The 14,714-nt window shown below is 36.7% G+C and overlaps 1 protein-coding gene across 1 annotated transcript in view; it reads left to right on the top strand.

Annotated features, from left to right (window-relative positions):
- DPP10 (dipeptidyl peptidase like 10) overlaps positions 1 to 14,714 on the top strand; it is a 213,796-nt gene that overhangs the window by 180,373 nt on the left and 18,709 nt on the right. Inside the window, exons 13-18 of the mRNA XM_027637169.1 lie at positions 3,523 to 3,614; positions 5,135 to 5,182; positions 5,848 to 5,969; positions 9,759 to 9,806; positions 11,631 to 11,729; positions 11,838 to 11,907. Of these exons, the coding sequence (XP_027492970.1) occupies positions 3,523 to 3,614; positions 5,135 to 5,182; positions 5,848 to 5,969; positions 9,759 to 9,806; positions 11,631 to 11,729; positions 11,838 to 11,907 (479 nt within the window). The remainder of the gene's footprint in view (positions 1 to 3,522; positions 3,615 to 5,134; positions 5,183 to 5,847; positions 5,970 to 9,758; positions 9,807 to 11,630; positions 11,730 to 11,837; positions 11,908 to 14,714) is intronic.

Below are 14,714 nucleotides of genomic sequence, written 5' to 3'. Positions count from 1 at the left end.
TTTCAGTGTCTTCCATTTCCCAGGCTCATTACTTTTCCCAAAGAAGAATCTGAAAGAAGATAAATTTACACTAGGACTTTGAAGGTCACCAGTATGAAGTTGTGATGAACTAATAAAGGAAATTATGCCCTGGAACAGAACACTCCAAGGCATCTATTTAAATCAGCAGAACATTAATCCAGGTACTTTAGCAGAGCCATATGAAATAGGAGGGATTATCAAGGTACCCAAAACATCAAAATAGCAGACTTGGCACCGGGAAAATCTATTATCTGCCTTTATGACAGTGTTCTGGTATGAACATTATTAAGTCTGAAATAGATTCAAAGTGTGCTGCAGACAGAACAAGAACAAAAGACCTTTAATGAAAATTTAACCTGAAGAAGCAAGAATAAAGATACTCATTCACTAGAGTAAATATATCAAGAAAGAGTCAGTGGAGATAAAAGGGATCAAAGACATGTCAAATTCTATCATCTAAAGAAAACAGTAACTCAGATGGCAGTCTGGTAAAGGTGTATTAGTACAGTAACCACATAAAAATTTACAGCAGAGCAAAACTATTTAGTCAGTCAAGTCTTATTTTGGTATCTTTCCCACTATGAATAACTATCTTTAAAATACATGAAATAGTAATGGTCTAGATCTGAAAGTTAACTTGCAACATTCCCAAGGATGTTGGAGATACAATCAAATTTGCCCTAAACTTGTAGGCTCTGACATTTCTCACTACTAAAAAGCCCAGGCAACTTGATCCTCATTCAGGAATATATTTAAGCAAAAATTAAACCCACTCTTATTCAGTAAGTTGATTAAATATATAGCTACTTTTAAATACATCTTCACACAATTTAACCAGAATAATTTTTAAAGTCAAGGTGATGATTCAGAGTTTTGTCCCTTTCAGGCAGAATTAGAGGCCTGGGTACTGCACAGCTCCAAAAAAAAAAAACAACTTCAATTTTGATGGCCATCAGCATGAATAAACAAATCTGAATGGTATAACCAATGACAAATTTGGCTTTTAGTATGTAGTTGCTCCTAAGAAGAAGGAAATATGATATCCCATGCATCAAGCATTATTCATCAGTAAGTAACATTCTGCATGATAATGGGGCTGACACAGAGCAGTAAAGGACAGGAAATGCGTTTATATGATGTGTTTTACACACTGCATTAATCTGATTGTCCATTATTTCTAAAGCAAACATGGAGGCATAAAAAGTATATTAACCATTGCACATAAAGTCTTTTGTCACATTAGATGTTTGTCACACCTTGTGAGAGCCACAGCAGCATAGCAGGTGCTTTGCAGAATTTAAAGCAGTTGGGACATCACCAGTACCCAGATGATCACAGGTTTTCCATGATGGAGCTCAGGTAACACTGGAATTTGGCATTTGGATTCCCACTACTTCTCTGTGCTACTCAGTACAGATATTTATTAAGGGAAATCAACCTCTGCATGTGGGAAAGTTAAAACTTGCAGGGACAAAGAAGTACATTTTAATGGCTCACTTTAATCACTGAGGCTGATTTGCCAGTCATAAAACAAAGTGCTGACAGTGGTGTTTTTCAGGCTGCATTTCTTTGACTGTACTTCAGAAAAGCATGTGGCAATGACACAATCAAAGCAGGTTAGCAGAAGCATCTAATTAAATCTTTATGCAGTGGAAGGGACTGTCTAAAAGATTACTGTCTATCGTAGATTATTTACTGTCTGGATGTAGAGGGATAGATGTGTGGTTTATTGTTTACAAATGCTTTTAGTAACTTATGAAATATTTAAAACAAACTAATCTCAAAATGGGATTGAATCATGTGTTATGTATCTAGAAATTTCTTTCATGGAGTTTTGCAACTCTAGAAAATCTCTTTTTTTCCAACCACAAAATAAGAATTATAAAGTTACTTTAATGGATCAAGGCAATAACTTCCTACAAGCTTCATAAATTATGTATTATGGCTGTAACCTTGAAAAATAACCATGTTTATTAACACTTGGCTGGGCTTTTTATTGCTGTTTCTTGTTAGATCCTATGATCTTAATATTTAAATATCTCTTTCAATTGTTGCAGCTTTTCTCTCTTGAGAGAAGAAATAGTCACTTAGAATAAATCACTAATTTGTATTTTAATCATTCTTGGAGACAGCACTGAATATTGTAGTCTTCCTGAATGGAGAACCCTCATCATAAACATATGTACAGCACCCAGCACAATGTCTTGATTTTGTTTGGTGCTTGCAACACTTGTCATAGAGTTACTACATCATTCTTTCCTGTGGATCTGGTAGAAAAAAGATCAATTCTAAGGGACTTGGTTCTGCCTTGCCAGTTCCCATCATTTCTCATAGGTATCCTTGAGCATTTTCTGCTTTCCAGTTATTGCTGCTGTTGATGTAGAACTCAGGGTATAGTTCAGAAATACATGGATTAAAAAAAACAAACCCTTTTTGCCTTTATGACTTTTTGTAGGCCACGTAACCACTGAGGCCACAGTGATTACGTATGGACTCGTGCTGCAGGTTCACAGGCCACAAGGTCAGAAAGCACCATTAGATCCTCCATCTGACCTCCTTCGTAACTCCTGCCGCTCAGTTTTGCCCACTAAACATGAAACATAAGCTGAAGTATCACCTCTTTTCTTCACGAAGTTTGTCTTGAATTTGAAAACTTAAGAATTTGTATATCCAAGCCAAGCATCATAACCCAAATACAGAAAAAAAGGCTCTGTTCAAGTAGTGAGGGTTGAAGTTTTAATCTTCAGTAACCTAAGCCAAGATTTTACCTTTTACAGTAGGAGCTTCTCAGTCTTCATGTTCTGCTGTTTTTAACCTATGTCTGATGAGCAGCCTGCTGCAACTTCCAGCCAAAGAGTTGGTTTTACCTGCATTGCATCCCGATGTTTCCTAGTTCAGCTCCTAGTGCACTGGCTGAGAAAAGTGTCATTGCATTCTTTGAAAGAATGTTTTGAATTTCCCCTTGTAGCGGTTATTTTCCTGGGCTCACTGGGGTAGAAACTACTTCTGAAAGGAAACGACATGTGCTCCCCAGCTTGTAAGCATTTGGTTCAGTTGCCAAAATTTGAAGCTACTCTTAGCCACTTCTTATAGGTGCTGGATAAAGAGAGGATTCTCCATGGTGCATGGTGGAGCAGGGGAAAGATTCCCTGGAATGCCACTGTGAAGGAAAAGAAACACTAAGAAAAACAAAGCATGTGGAATGGCAAGGTCCTTAGCTTGAAGTATTGGACTTACATTGTTTGTTGGCATCTGGGCGACTGAAAGAAAAATTGTAATGAAAACCAACATTATTTTAATGACTTTGAAAAGTTTATATATGGAGGGGAAGATGCTTGAAGTTCAGGCCTATCAAAATGTGAGGTTTGTGATTTAAAGATGTTATGTTGCATATTTAAGTTTTAAAAGCTATAATCAATACTGACATGTGCAGACAATCCTTCTGGACAAAGAAAAATATAACAAGTAAGGTGAAAGTCAGTGTTTTCCATCTCTCTCCAGGCTAAAAGTGAACAAATCAGTGTGAGACACCTTACATCGGGAAACTGGGAAGTTATCAAAATACTGGCGTATGATGAAACCACTCAAAAGATGTAAGCACTATTCTCTGTATTTGTTTATGAAAATATCTGAGTTATTAAAGTGGAATCCATTTAACGGGAAATAGCATATCTCAAACAACAATATTTCTTTCATTTTTGAGCATTACCATAACTCTGACACACCTGAGTGCATAAAGTGCAGTTGTAAGACAATTTATATGTCATTCTGTTCTTGTGTGTGTTTTTATGCAGAGGGAAAAGAAGCGCACACCGTGACATCACTTACTCACTGTATTTTTCTAAACAAAAGAAATCAACACACAATGCAGCAGTAATAACGTTTTTGGTGACTTCTTTCCTGAAATCAGACAAGGAGTCATAGTAAATTTTTAGTACTTGATAAAACATCAAATCTTTAGTTTTTATTCTGATTTGATTACTGCATGAGGCCTCAGAGTTTTGGGGATCTGCTTCAATCTCATAAATTCAAACTATTTATAGAGGTTATCAGAACTCCTGATTCTAACTCAGCTCACAGAGAAATATTTCCAAAGCCCATCTTAGTGCTACAGTAGAAGGAAATGCAGCACATACTTTGCTGCTTTTGGGGGGGAGTATAGAACTGACATAAAATGTCTGAAGGCTCCACATAACTTCAGTGGAACTTGCTTAATTTTCAATTTTATCTACCCATGGCAAAAAAACAGACATTCTCATTTTCTTTAAAATAAATGATATTTCAGCAATATCTGAGGCTGCAATATATTTGAGGCTGCAACAAAACCTGTCTTCTCCACTAGTACTGGAGAAAACCCTTTTTGACCAGTCCTTCTTTGGGTTCAGAAAATATATCCATGGACAATTTCTAGATACTTCTGCAAGGTTCAGGTGAAAAAATGAGATCTGGATGCACTCAACCTGCAGAGAGGTGACAGGCCTCGTGTGGGTTGTCTCAGCCTCTTGAGAGGATTTCCTTGCCCTTCTTCTGCCTATCAAGCAGAACCTTTTGGGGATCTCACCTGGGAAACACCAAGGGCTTGTCTTGGTATTCTTGCACCATCTTTACTACCCAGTCTCTTTCCACCTGTGAAAACTAGATAGAAGAAAAAGTTTTCCTACAGCTCAAAAAGGCTTTTGGGTATCATAAGACCTATTGTAATACATGATATAATTTCACTGAGACCTTTATCTACCACTTGGATTTATATTGCAAACTCTGGAGTGAAGGAAAAACTTTCTCCTCTGTATTTGTAATGTGCAGAAAGGCATCGTGGTTGCTACTGGAGCTCCCTGGGCATTACAGGAATTAAACAGAAACCATAAAACATTGTGTTCATCACTGTTAAAATATGAAATCATTTACCATCTGAAATAACTACTCTGTGTACTGGGTCTAAATTTAATCTTGGAAATTAGATTTGTATATAAGTATTTTATCTTCATGGATATTTCGGAATTTTTATTTTAAAAAATGTTTCTTATGGTGTCTCTCATTTCCCTAAACACTACCCACATCAGACAGTTTACCAAACTGAGTTTAACTTTTAACTTTTTTCATCTTTTGGGCACAGTTATTTCTTAAGCACTGAAGAATCCCCAAGAGGAAGGCAGCTGCATAGGTAAGAAGTACATGGGGCTGTGACAACAGCTTCTTCATCTAACCTATAAGTGCTATGGTGCTTGGGTAATCATTTATATTGTGTAACAATTAGTATGCTTGAGCTGTAGCAAGGAAAGAATCACAGCTTTTATAAGTTAAACATGTCAATGATATTTTAAATTTCCTAAAAAATGGAAAAGATTTTAACACAAAATGTTTTTACCAAATACATCTTTACTAGTCCTTTATAAGCATCTAAAAAGCTAAACCTAAAGGCAAGCATTTAACATGACTGTGTTTTAAAAGTATTAAAATCTTCTAAATAAAAATATTTATAGGGTTTAATCATGTAACTTAAAGTTACATGCACAAACTCCAGTGCTTAAACCTGAAGTTATTGAGGCTTTTCATTGTGTCCTACTAATACTGTTACCCCACAGCACTGCTACTTATTGGAGTCCCAGTCTTGGTTTGGGCAGGTTTTGGATCCTGCCTACGTTGCCCGCTTTACAGAACAGTAGTCCTCTGAGTCATCTGAAAACAGTTTCCATCAGGAACAAAATGAGTCAGTGGTATTTAAGCAAGTTTGGGGACTGAAACAAATTTTGTCACTCTGATGAGCTAATTCTTGGTTTATTGTATTTTATTACAATGTAAAATGTTTCTGAATAATTTTTTCCACAGTGTATCAACAGTGGGATCATTGAATCGTCAGTGTCTCTCGTGTAACTTCTTGAAAGACCGGTGCACATACTTCAGTGCAAAGTTTAGCCCCATGAACAGGCATTTTCTACTGCACTGTAAAGGTAAGTCAAATGCACAGCATGTAGTAGTGCTTGTTTGCTTCTGAATTAATGTATTCTCTTGAGAAGGGCATTAGGCTGGAGTCTAACAGTTGGCTCAGTATTGGATTACTCAAACTTCACTACAGAGTCTATTCCAAGACTAAGTGAAGATGTTCTGTGTAACACCTAAATAACAGGTGATGTCAGAAAGCTGCTCCAATCCTAACGCTTCTGTCCAAGTAAAGGACATTGACTTAAATTCACCCTAGATAAAAATCCTTCACCAAAAATTTTGGAATTTATGGTGATGGTACTGTGGTTTGTAACATCTTCGTTATTTTATATATAGGGTTTGATCTTGTGTAATTATACCTGGTTAAAAAATGAGGGACTGCTTTCTGGAACACTGTTTCTCTATGTGTATATACATGTATGTGCACAGTGTATCTATACACGCCTCCATATGTATGTGTGTATCTTCCAAAAAGATTAAACCAGGTGCGGTTTAATCCACAGAGCCTTTCTATCAAAATAATTACAATAAATAACTCCTTGTGTTTTATTTTTAGCTGTGTTCTAGTAGCACTAAATGGCACCAATTGGGTCAGAGTTTCTCTGTAAACAGAAAAATAGAACCATCCCACACTGTGAAATTTATAACCTACACCCAGGAAATAAACACTAACAAATAAATAAGATTATAAAAAAAGGTTCAGAAGAGCATGAGACAATCAATAATAAAGTGTATAGCTAGACCTGTTGTCCTTGAAACTTGCAATATTTTACACTGTCCTCCCAGTATTTTTTTGCATAGTTAGGATCAGACTGAAAAGAGTAGAGCACAATTCATCTGAAATACATATGAATAGCCCATTTTATTTTCATGCATTTTTCTATTTCTTTTGCAACTCCACTTTTATTTTTGCACAGAAATAAAATATCTGCCAGCTTGAGCATTGAATCTATCCGAACAATGAATATATATTGGCTAAAATAAGGGGTGTGGTTTTATTTTTTTGGTGGGGGGGTTTGTGGAAATACACCTACAATGCAAAGCTGATTAGCAAAAAAACATACAAACTGTATGGTTTATACATGGTTAAATCTGCAGCATGATGTTACAGAGCTAATCCTGAGATCCATATCTGAGTAAAGACTGCACTAGTAATGACTTCCTCATGTTTTAAGCAGTTTTCTCTTGTTCTTTACATAGTCCCTATGGGGTAAGTCTCAGATTCCTGCAAGAGGGAGGATTGGTAAATTGGTTTTTTTTCCCTGAATCAGTAACGTTCCAGGGTCCAAAAGGACAACTTCTTGTTATTATTTTTGCAAAGTATATTCAGCCTGTATTTTTTAATGTGTTCCTTTGATATAAAAACATGAATTCCAGCAGAAAGTTGTGCATGGAATTATAGGCTCATGACTTTCAGTGACTTTGGAGGTGGCAGTTGTCTGTTTGAGATGATAAAGCTGTAGATCATCCTCCCAGGATTAAACCTACAGTCCACTGAGTTGCAGCCAGTAGACTACTCTAAGCTCCAGGTCGTGGGCACAGATGATAAACCACTTTCTCTAAGTTTTTCCTACCTCTAACATTACTGCATAGTTGTCAGCTTGGCCTTCTCTTGTGTTTCATCAGAGCTTGCAGTTACAGCAGTGGTGTGGCTCTTATATACTGCCACAGCTCTGTGATGCATTGGGTATTTGGGAGTATCAAAGTTTATGGCAACATCACCAGAGAACAGGTATCAAAACTCTTCTGCAGGGTGCTGCTTGTAGGAGCGTGATGTAAACTGCTCCAAGGAGACAGATGACACTGCATCTACTTGCATCCACACTTGTTTTTCCACCACAAAAAGCCTTTGCCGAATTGTTACAAAAGCAATTTGCCCAGAAAAATCGTTGGGGGACTCTGGACTAGTTCGATCTATACAAGTTTCAATTCTTCCACCTCCTGTTTACCCATGAGCACCTTTATTATGATACTTTTTCCTTCTTAGTTTTCCTCAGCCAGGAGATCTGTCTCAGTATATCCATCTCCAGAGACTCTCCTGAGTGAGGAGTTATTTGTAGCCTGGTAGGTAGAGGAGACTCTACAGCCTCTCAGTTTTGGCAAGTGCATCCTTTGCACTTATTTTCAACACTCCTCGTGAATTTTTTCCTTTAGCACTTCATAAACACTAACAGATATTAATCTCTCCACTCAAATAAAATACTTCACAAAGAGATTAATCGTTTCTCCCCTTTTATACAATAGAAAATAAGCTCTGGGTTTAGTAATAGGAGGTCAATGGGAAATCTAAGTGCTGTGCTTAGTTCTGATGTGCTGTAACACAATGCCTTTAAGACAGTTCTGTCTCTTTTTATTCTGATTAGCTTTTTAATCTGCTGCAATCTTCCTTTTTTCAAAATGTGTCATCATCCTTCAGTCTTTTACTGTGAAAATAAAGCTGGCCTGGAAAACTGGAAAACATCAATGCTTTCCCGCTCAAAAATCGTCTTTCTTAAATAAGAATTTAAAGCAAAATGACAAATTCAGAAGAAATAAAATGAACTGGGGAAAAAAACAAACAAAAGAAAAAGAGACATCTGAAGAAATTACCTTCTTCAAGAGCTAAGGCAGAAAGCTGTGATTTCTCAGCAATCTACCTGTAAGATTTTTGTCAATAGTTCCTCTTGAGACTAACTGAAATTGATAAAAATCTTCAGTGGAGGCCATGAATAGCATCATGCTTCTCATTTCAGGTATTTACATTTCCCTAGGCTCATGCTATAATTAATTGAAAGACAACCTCTCGAAACACATAAATTACACTCTGTCTGTGAACTGCTCTCAGAAGGAATTTTTTTTTCTCAAAAAAAGAGAAGTTGTAACTCCTAATTTCAGAGGGTTCGTGCATTCATCTGCCATGGGGTCCTCAGGGACATCAGCTTTTCTGCATCATTCTTCCTAACCCAGTACTGACTGACTGGTTGTAATTTAAACTCGTCTCACTAAAGTAAAACTAAGCTTCTTGTGTGCAAATTCCACGCTGGGGGTGGGAACACAATATTTTCTTTGGCAAGTTTACACTAGGAGGGTCCTCAGAGCAGGTACAGCAAATTCAGCTCTGCTTCTGAGTATGCTGAATGCTCGGTCATCCCAGTTTCACATACCATCTTGTACATTTGCGCAGCAGCTGTTGATGTGAAGAATTATTCCTGGTGCACTTAGTTTCTTAGTGGTAAATTAAAAATATAGTATCTGAAGTGGAATTAGATTACATTACAACTAGATTTAACTGTGATACTGTTTTGCAGAGCTGGCATACCAAAGACGCTGCTTAAACAGATAACGAAGTGAAATACGTGAGAATTTTTCAGCACTTCAATAGCTTTTCCACAGAAAATATAAGTGAATATTATCATTATTTCACCTCCCAGTCAACCTAAAGTTACTGTTTCTGAATGCCAAACTGATATATTTTAGACAGTGCTGTTAAGGGCCTCCATAATTTTTTTATTTTTCACTTAAAACTAAAACATGGAGTTTATAAATAAAAAATGGTGCTCCTTGTGGGTGCAGGGTGTGGGTACAGAATCTGGACTGCTTGCTGAACAGGCAGAATGCCTCTGTTTCCCACTTTGTTGGTACTGTAGTCTAACCTGTGTCCTTCCCAGTGGAGTTAGTGCTGTGTTTGAAGGGAAGAATTTGTATGGAATTTCCAGGATCCTGTCTTATGTGGTAACTGCTACTGTGACCTTTTTTATTGAACTGCTGAGTACTAACTACTCTGCACTGCGTTTGTTTTTCTTCTCTCCTCAAAACAGGACCAGGTGTTCCAGTTGTTAGCGTACACAGTACAAGTAATACTGCAAGTGAGTATTCCTTATGAAATACTTAAATTTTATTATCATCCTTGACTGTGTTGGAGAGTTTGGGAGAGGGGAAAGGCCATTGCAAGTATGTGAAAATTAATAGATGGCTTATTGATATAAAGTTCTTTTAATTACCTCTTAGCAGCATCCACATCAGCAAATGATAAGGAAAGAAGTTAATCAAATTACTAAATCTTTTCCAGGCTTTCCAGATACGTTTTATGCTAAATGCATATGACTCATCTTCCGTTTACACTTGAGCAAATTAGCTGGCAGATTCGTCTTCATTCTCTTCACTTTCTGTGTAAATCATGCTGCCATTACAATACAACTTTTGTATTTTTAGAGATATTTTTAAAGTTACAGTCCAATTATGTCGAAGTAAGGTACAGTCCTTGGACAGTTGATCATAAAAGCTGACCTACGTATGATGAACTTAGTCCTTATCTTGTATTTCTCAAATCAGAATGACTCCACTGACATTTTCAATTAAGACTTTTTAGGAGGATATTCTATAGCTCTATTTGTCCAGTTTTATACATTATTTTCTGTATATTTACACCAAATCTGTTGCTGTTTCCTGGCTGCTTGAGGTGCTTTGTAATAGAAGACTGTCCTTCAACAGTAGAATTTTCCCCACCTAGGTATTTCTGTGGTGCAGCAGAGGTCACAACCTTGCTACCTCCAACTCCACTGCAACCCACAAACATGAAGGTGTGGATTACAGGAATGGGGAACTTTATGGCTTCTTTTTTTTTTTTTTTTTAATGTCACTGTTAGTGTTTGTAAAGCTCAATGCCATAGCACACCAAAGGCAGCTCATTAAGGTGCAGCAACTGCTCAAAGCAAATTCATTGACTTCTTTAGAGCTCCTCAGTCCTGTGAAGGCAGACTTTCACTCTTTATTACCTGCATCTAAAATACTGTTGGTAATGAAATACTGAAATAGAGATTTATGTGCAACATCTTAGAGTAAGGCAAAACAAGAGGGATATTGTTTCTTGTAACAACAAGAAGCCAAATAATAAGAGATATAATTTACACTAATGTTTTAGTGCAAGATTAGATTATCCTCTTCAACCTGTAAAAGAATGATTAAGGACTACTTCAATTATTCCAACCCCAGTCTATAATTATTCCATTTTGGTTGATTGCCCAGAAGAAACATTCTCCTTAGATTATCCAGTTTGGGCCCTAAGTGAAGAGTTTATTATTTAATTAAAGAAATCTAAATTTTGGAAACAAGATCAGTAATTTGAGTAAAAAACAAACAAAAAAAAAGAGAACAAATTAGTCATTATTTTTTCCTGTGTAAAAGGACCTCTTCAAATGTGTCTGCAGCTTTAAACCAAGTTGATGTCCCATTCTTGGTTGAAGTGCAGAAGACTCATAAGGACATGCAGTGACCACGTAGAGCTGTGCTGGCTAAATGCTGCCTTGGAATAGGTAGCTTGAAAAGGATGCCTACATGAGGCTTAGGATATTGCCCAGCAGAGCAGCCTTTTGCTGTAACAGCCTCTGTTAGTATTTATCAGAGATACTGGTTTTCATTTGGCCATCAGCAATTTCATTGGTAGTGCTTAGTGAAAGCAAAGCCTGCTGAAGCCAGAAAATGGACTAGATGTATATCTTTTGAATTAGATGTTTGTTCAGCTCCTGAATTGCAAAGTAGTTGCATTATAAAAAGCAGTAGTTATAGAAGGTATTAATTTACAGAATTTTTCATTGCACATTTGTCTCTTTTTCTTTAATGTTTTTGAATCTTGATTTATCTCTAGTGTGATGTGTGACGCCTTTCAACATGCTTTTTCTTCCTGTTTCTAGAGTTTTATATTTTGGAAAATAATGCTGTGTTGAAGGAAGCTGTTTTTAAGAAAAAGAATTACAAGACTGAAATCAAAATGCTTCACATTGAGGATTACGGTAAATCTGACAAAATGTTATTTTAGCAAACCAAAATCTTTCTTACAATGTCACTGTTCTTCATCTGTGTAACAACCAGCCTTTAATGTTTTTCTCTTTTCTTAAAAGAATTCCCTTTACAGTTGTCACTGCCAAAAGATTTCACAGATCGAAACCAGTATGCCCTTCTATTAATAATGTAAGTATCTGTGTAGAAGCACTGAAAATAAAAAAAGTGCATCATAGAAAACATTTAACTGTTTAATTAGAAAATGGTTTGTTCTTTACCTTGTGTAGGAAAATTACCTCATGTATTTGAGTTGATAAATCAAAAGGCTTGTTCTTGAGAAGACTTTATGGTAGGTGCTGCCTGGTAGAGGTGCCTGGGGTTTTTTTGAGCTCATCAAACCTAACTCTGCTTCTCTGTACTTTTATGTACATGAGGCACTGGCACTTCTGATGGTGTAGCTGTGAGTAGTTCTGCAGTCTTTCTGGGACCCATACTGATCCTACCCACAGAGTATCTCATTCAGAGCATGTGCTTCTTTTTTATCCCTGATAGAAATGGGTAGAGCTTCTGAGAGGGGCTCAGTTAAGATGCATAAAGCAGAAACTGCTTTTAGGAACACTGGAAAGAAGAAAAACATATTATTGAACATCAATGGCTGAAGGCACTATAGGCATGATCCAAAGACTATTGATGTTTGTAGAAAACCTCTGTGAGAGGAAGGTGGCAACTCCCTGGCAACCTGTCCTGCTCTTTTAAAAAGAAACAGGGTGTATGTTTCTTGCAGAGACAGTCAACCTTTAAGTTACATGTCTGCACAATGTGAGCAGAGGAAAAGAGCGGAGTCGTAAGTGTACCTACAGCCTACCTGGGAAAACTGACGATGGCCAGCTCAGGGCACCACTCCTTTCTCTCCACCTGATCTCAGCATGGATGTAGAGGGCTTTTCTGTACCTGCAGATCATCTTCCAGTCCTATCTGGAAGGAATTGATGTGGATTTAGAAGCAGAGGTGTAGGAATGCAGTGCTAAATTGATTAATTCAGATTTTTTGGTTGTATTTATCTGCAGTTGTGGAGACTCTCTGCTTTAATTGGTTCATGAATACCTTTTTGTTGTGGAGAAGCATGACACATTGATATTATTTCATCTTTGCAGTATTTGCTAGCATGATTTTGGAAGTATGATTATATTTTAAGCAGCTCTTAAAAGTGTGCCAAAGGCAAACTGACTCTGTGAATTGACCCCAGCAGTACTGCAGGGACTTGCAAACATCTGTGCTTATTCCTTTTTTCTGAGACTAAGGAAACAGTAAGGTGTTGGCAGTGTAATCCTTCCCTTTTTAAGTATCCTAGTAAATACATAACCTGCCATATACAGGTATGGTAAAATATGAGGTTTTATACTCATGTAGAACTACAGAAGACAGAAGGGAAGGATCAGAACTGAGAAGCCCAAGGTCAGAAATTACAGGAAAATGAAAAAAGAAAAGCTAAGGAAATTATTTTGAAATGTATTTTGATACTGAGATGGTGAAAGAACTGAGAAAGTATTGAGGCAAGGTCTGAGTTTAAACTTAACAAAGTTGTGAGTACCCAATAAGCGAATAATGTGGGCAAGTCATAATGTATGGATATGTTTTATAGTTGTTGTTTGTTTTTTTTTATGATGGGCACGTTGGATAAAAGGAAAATTCATCAACTCATGAATACAGATTGTTGTATCTACATTTACAGCATGGAGACTTTGCTGTTCAGTCAAATACCTTTGCAATATCAAATTCTCAATGTTAGCTTTAGCAGGAGTTAGTTTTAGAAAACCTTGTACAGTAATAAAAGTATGAAACTGAAAATTTGAAATCTGTCCTGGCTCATGTAATGTAGCATTATTTTGTGTCCTCCTATTCCCTAGAAGAGAAAGTTATATTTCTTCTACAGCTTTTTACAGACTTTAAACTAAGGTTGCCAGCAATCCCTTTTTCTATTAAAGAGGTCCCCAAAAGAAATATAAAACTGAAAACTGTCACTGAAGTTATGGGAAGTTCCCTTATGGGATGATTATTTGAGCCTAATAAATTCTGCCTAGCTCTTGAGAAAGAACGATTGGATATCTGTGAGTGTGTAGGGGGTAATTTCTTGACCCACACAGCTCCAAATTGATGTCTTAAGGTTTATTTCATGATCAGAAATACTACTTCCAAAAAAAAAAAAAAAGAAAAAAAAAAAAAAAAAAAAAAAAAAAAAAAAAAAAAAAAAAAAAAAAGAAAAAGTATTCAGGTCCAAGGAGAACATGTAGCTTTTATAGGGAACACTGATTAGTTGTATAGGTGGTATAATTTCCCAGATATTTGACTTTCCTGGGTCCCAGAGTGATACTGTTAGAACTGATTGAAAGACCTTCTTTTCCTACTGCTGGAAGTGTTAGACAAGAATTAGTGGCTGATAACAAGGACTGCCTTTCATATTGTTCAGCTGCACCTACTTTCGTTCTTACATTCTCAGTCATGATACAAATTATCATTATAATCCAGCTACTGAAAATTTGAAAAAGAATGCTTACCAATGTAAGCATTCTTCTGTAAGAGTGTTGGTTTAATTGTATGTCCATTTTTTGGAAAGGAGATTCTATATAACATCTTGATTCAGACAACATGCACTTAGATGTATATGAAGAGAAAATGTATATCTGAAAAAATGGAGTACTAGTAGATAAGAAATGGGTTTTGCTTTCCACCTCAGTAGCAGGGTGCTTTGACAGGGGCTTAAGAAGGGAAGGAAGGAGAGAAGGAAGGAAGATGAAGAAAAGACAATGTGAGTTTATACCTGAAATTCACCTAATAGTTCTTTGCAGTGCAAATTAAATGTTTAGTTAAGTGCACATAAGTTTCAAGTGTATGTAGGCTTTGTCTCCTTAGCTGGAGGGTAGATATGGCATATAAGGTTTAACAGACTCTGGCTGTTTGGCTGCAGTCGTTGCTCCAGAGTCACTCCAAGACTCTGG

This window comes from Corapipo altera, unplaced genomic scaffold (assembly GCF_003945725.1).
Source record: "Corapipo altera isolate COAL_440 unplaced genomic scaffold, ASM394572v1 45, whole genome shotgun sequence".
Taxonomy (NCBI): Eukaryota; Metazoa; Chordata; class Aves; order Passeriformes; family Pipridae; genus Corapipo; species Corapipo altera.
The sequence above is the reverse complement of the archived record's forward strand: the minus strand, read 5'-3'. Positions and strand labels throughout refer to the sequence as shown.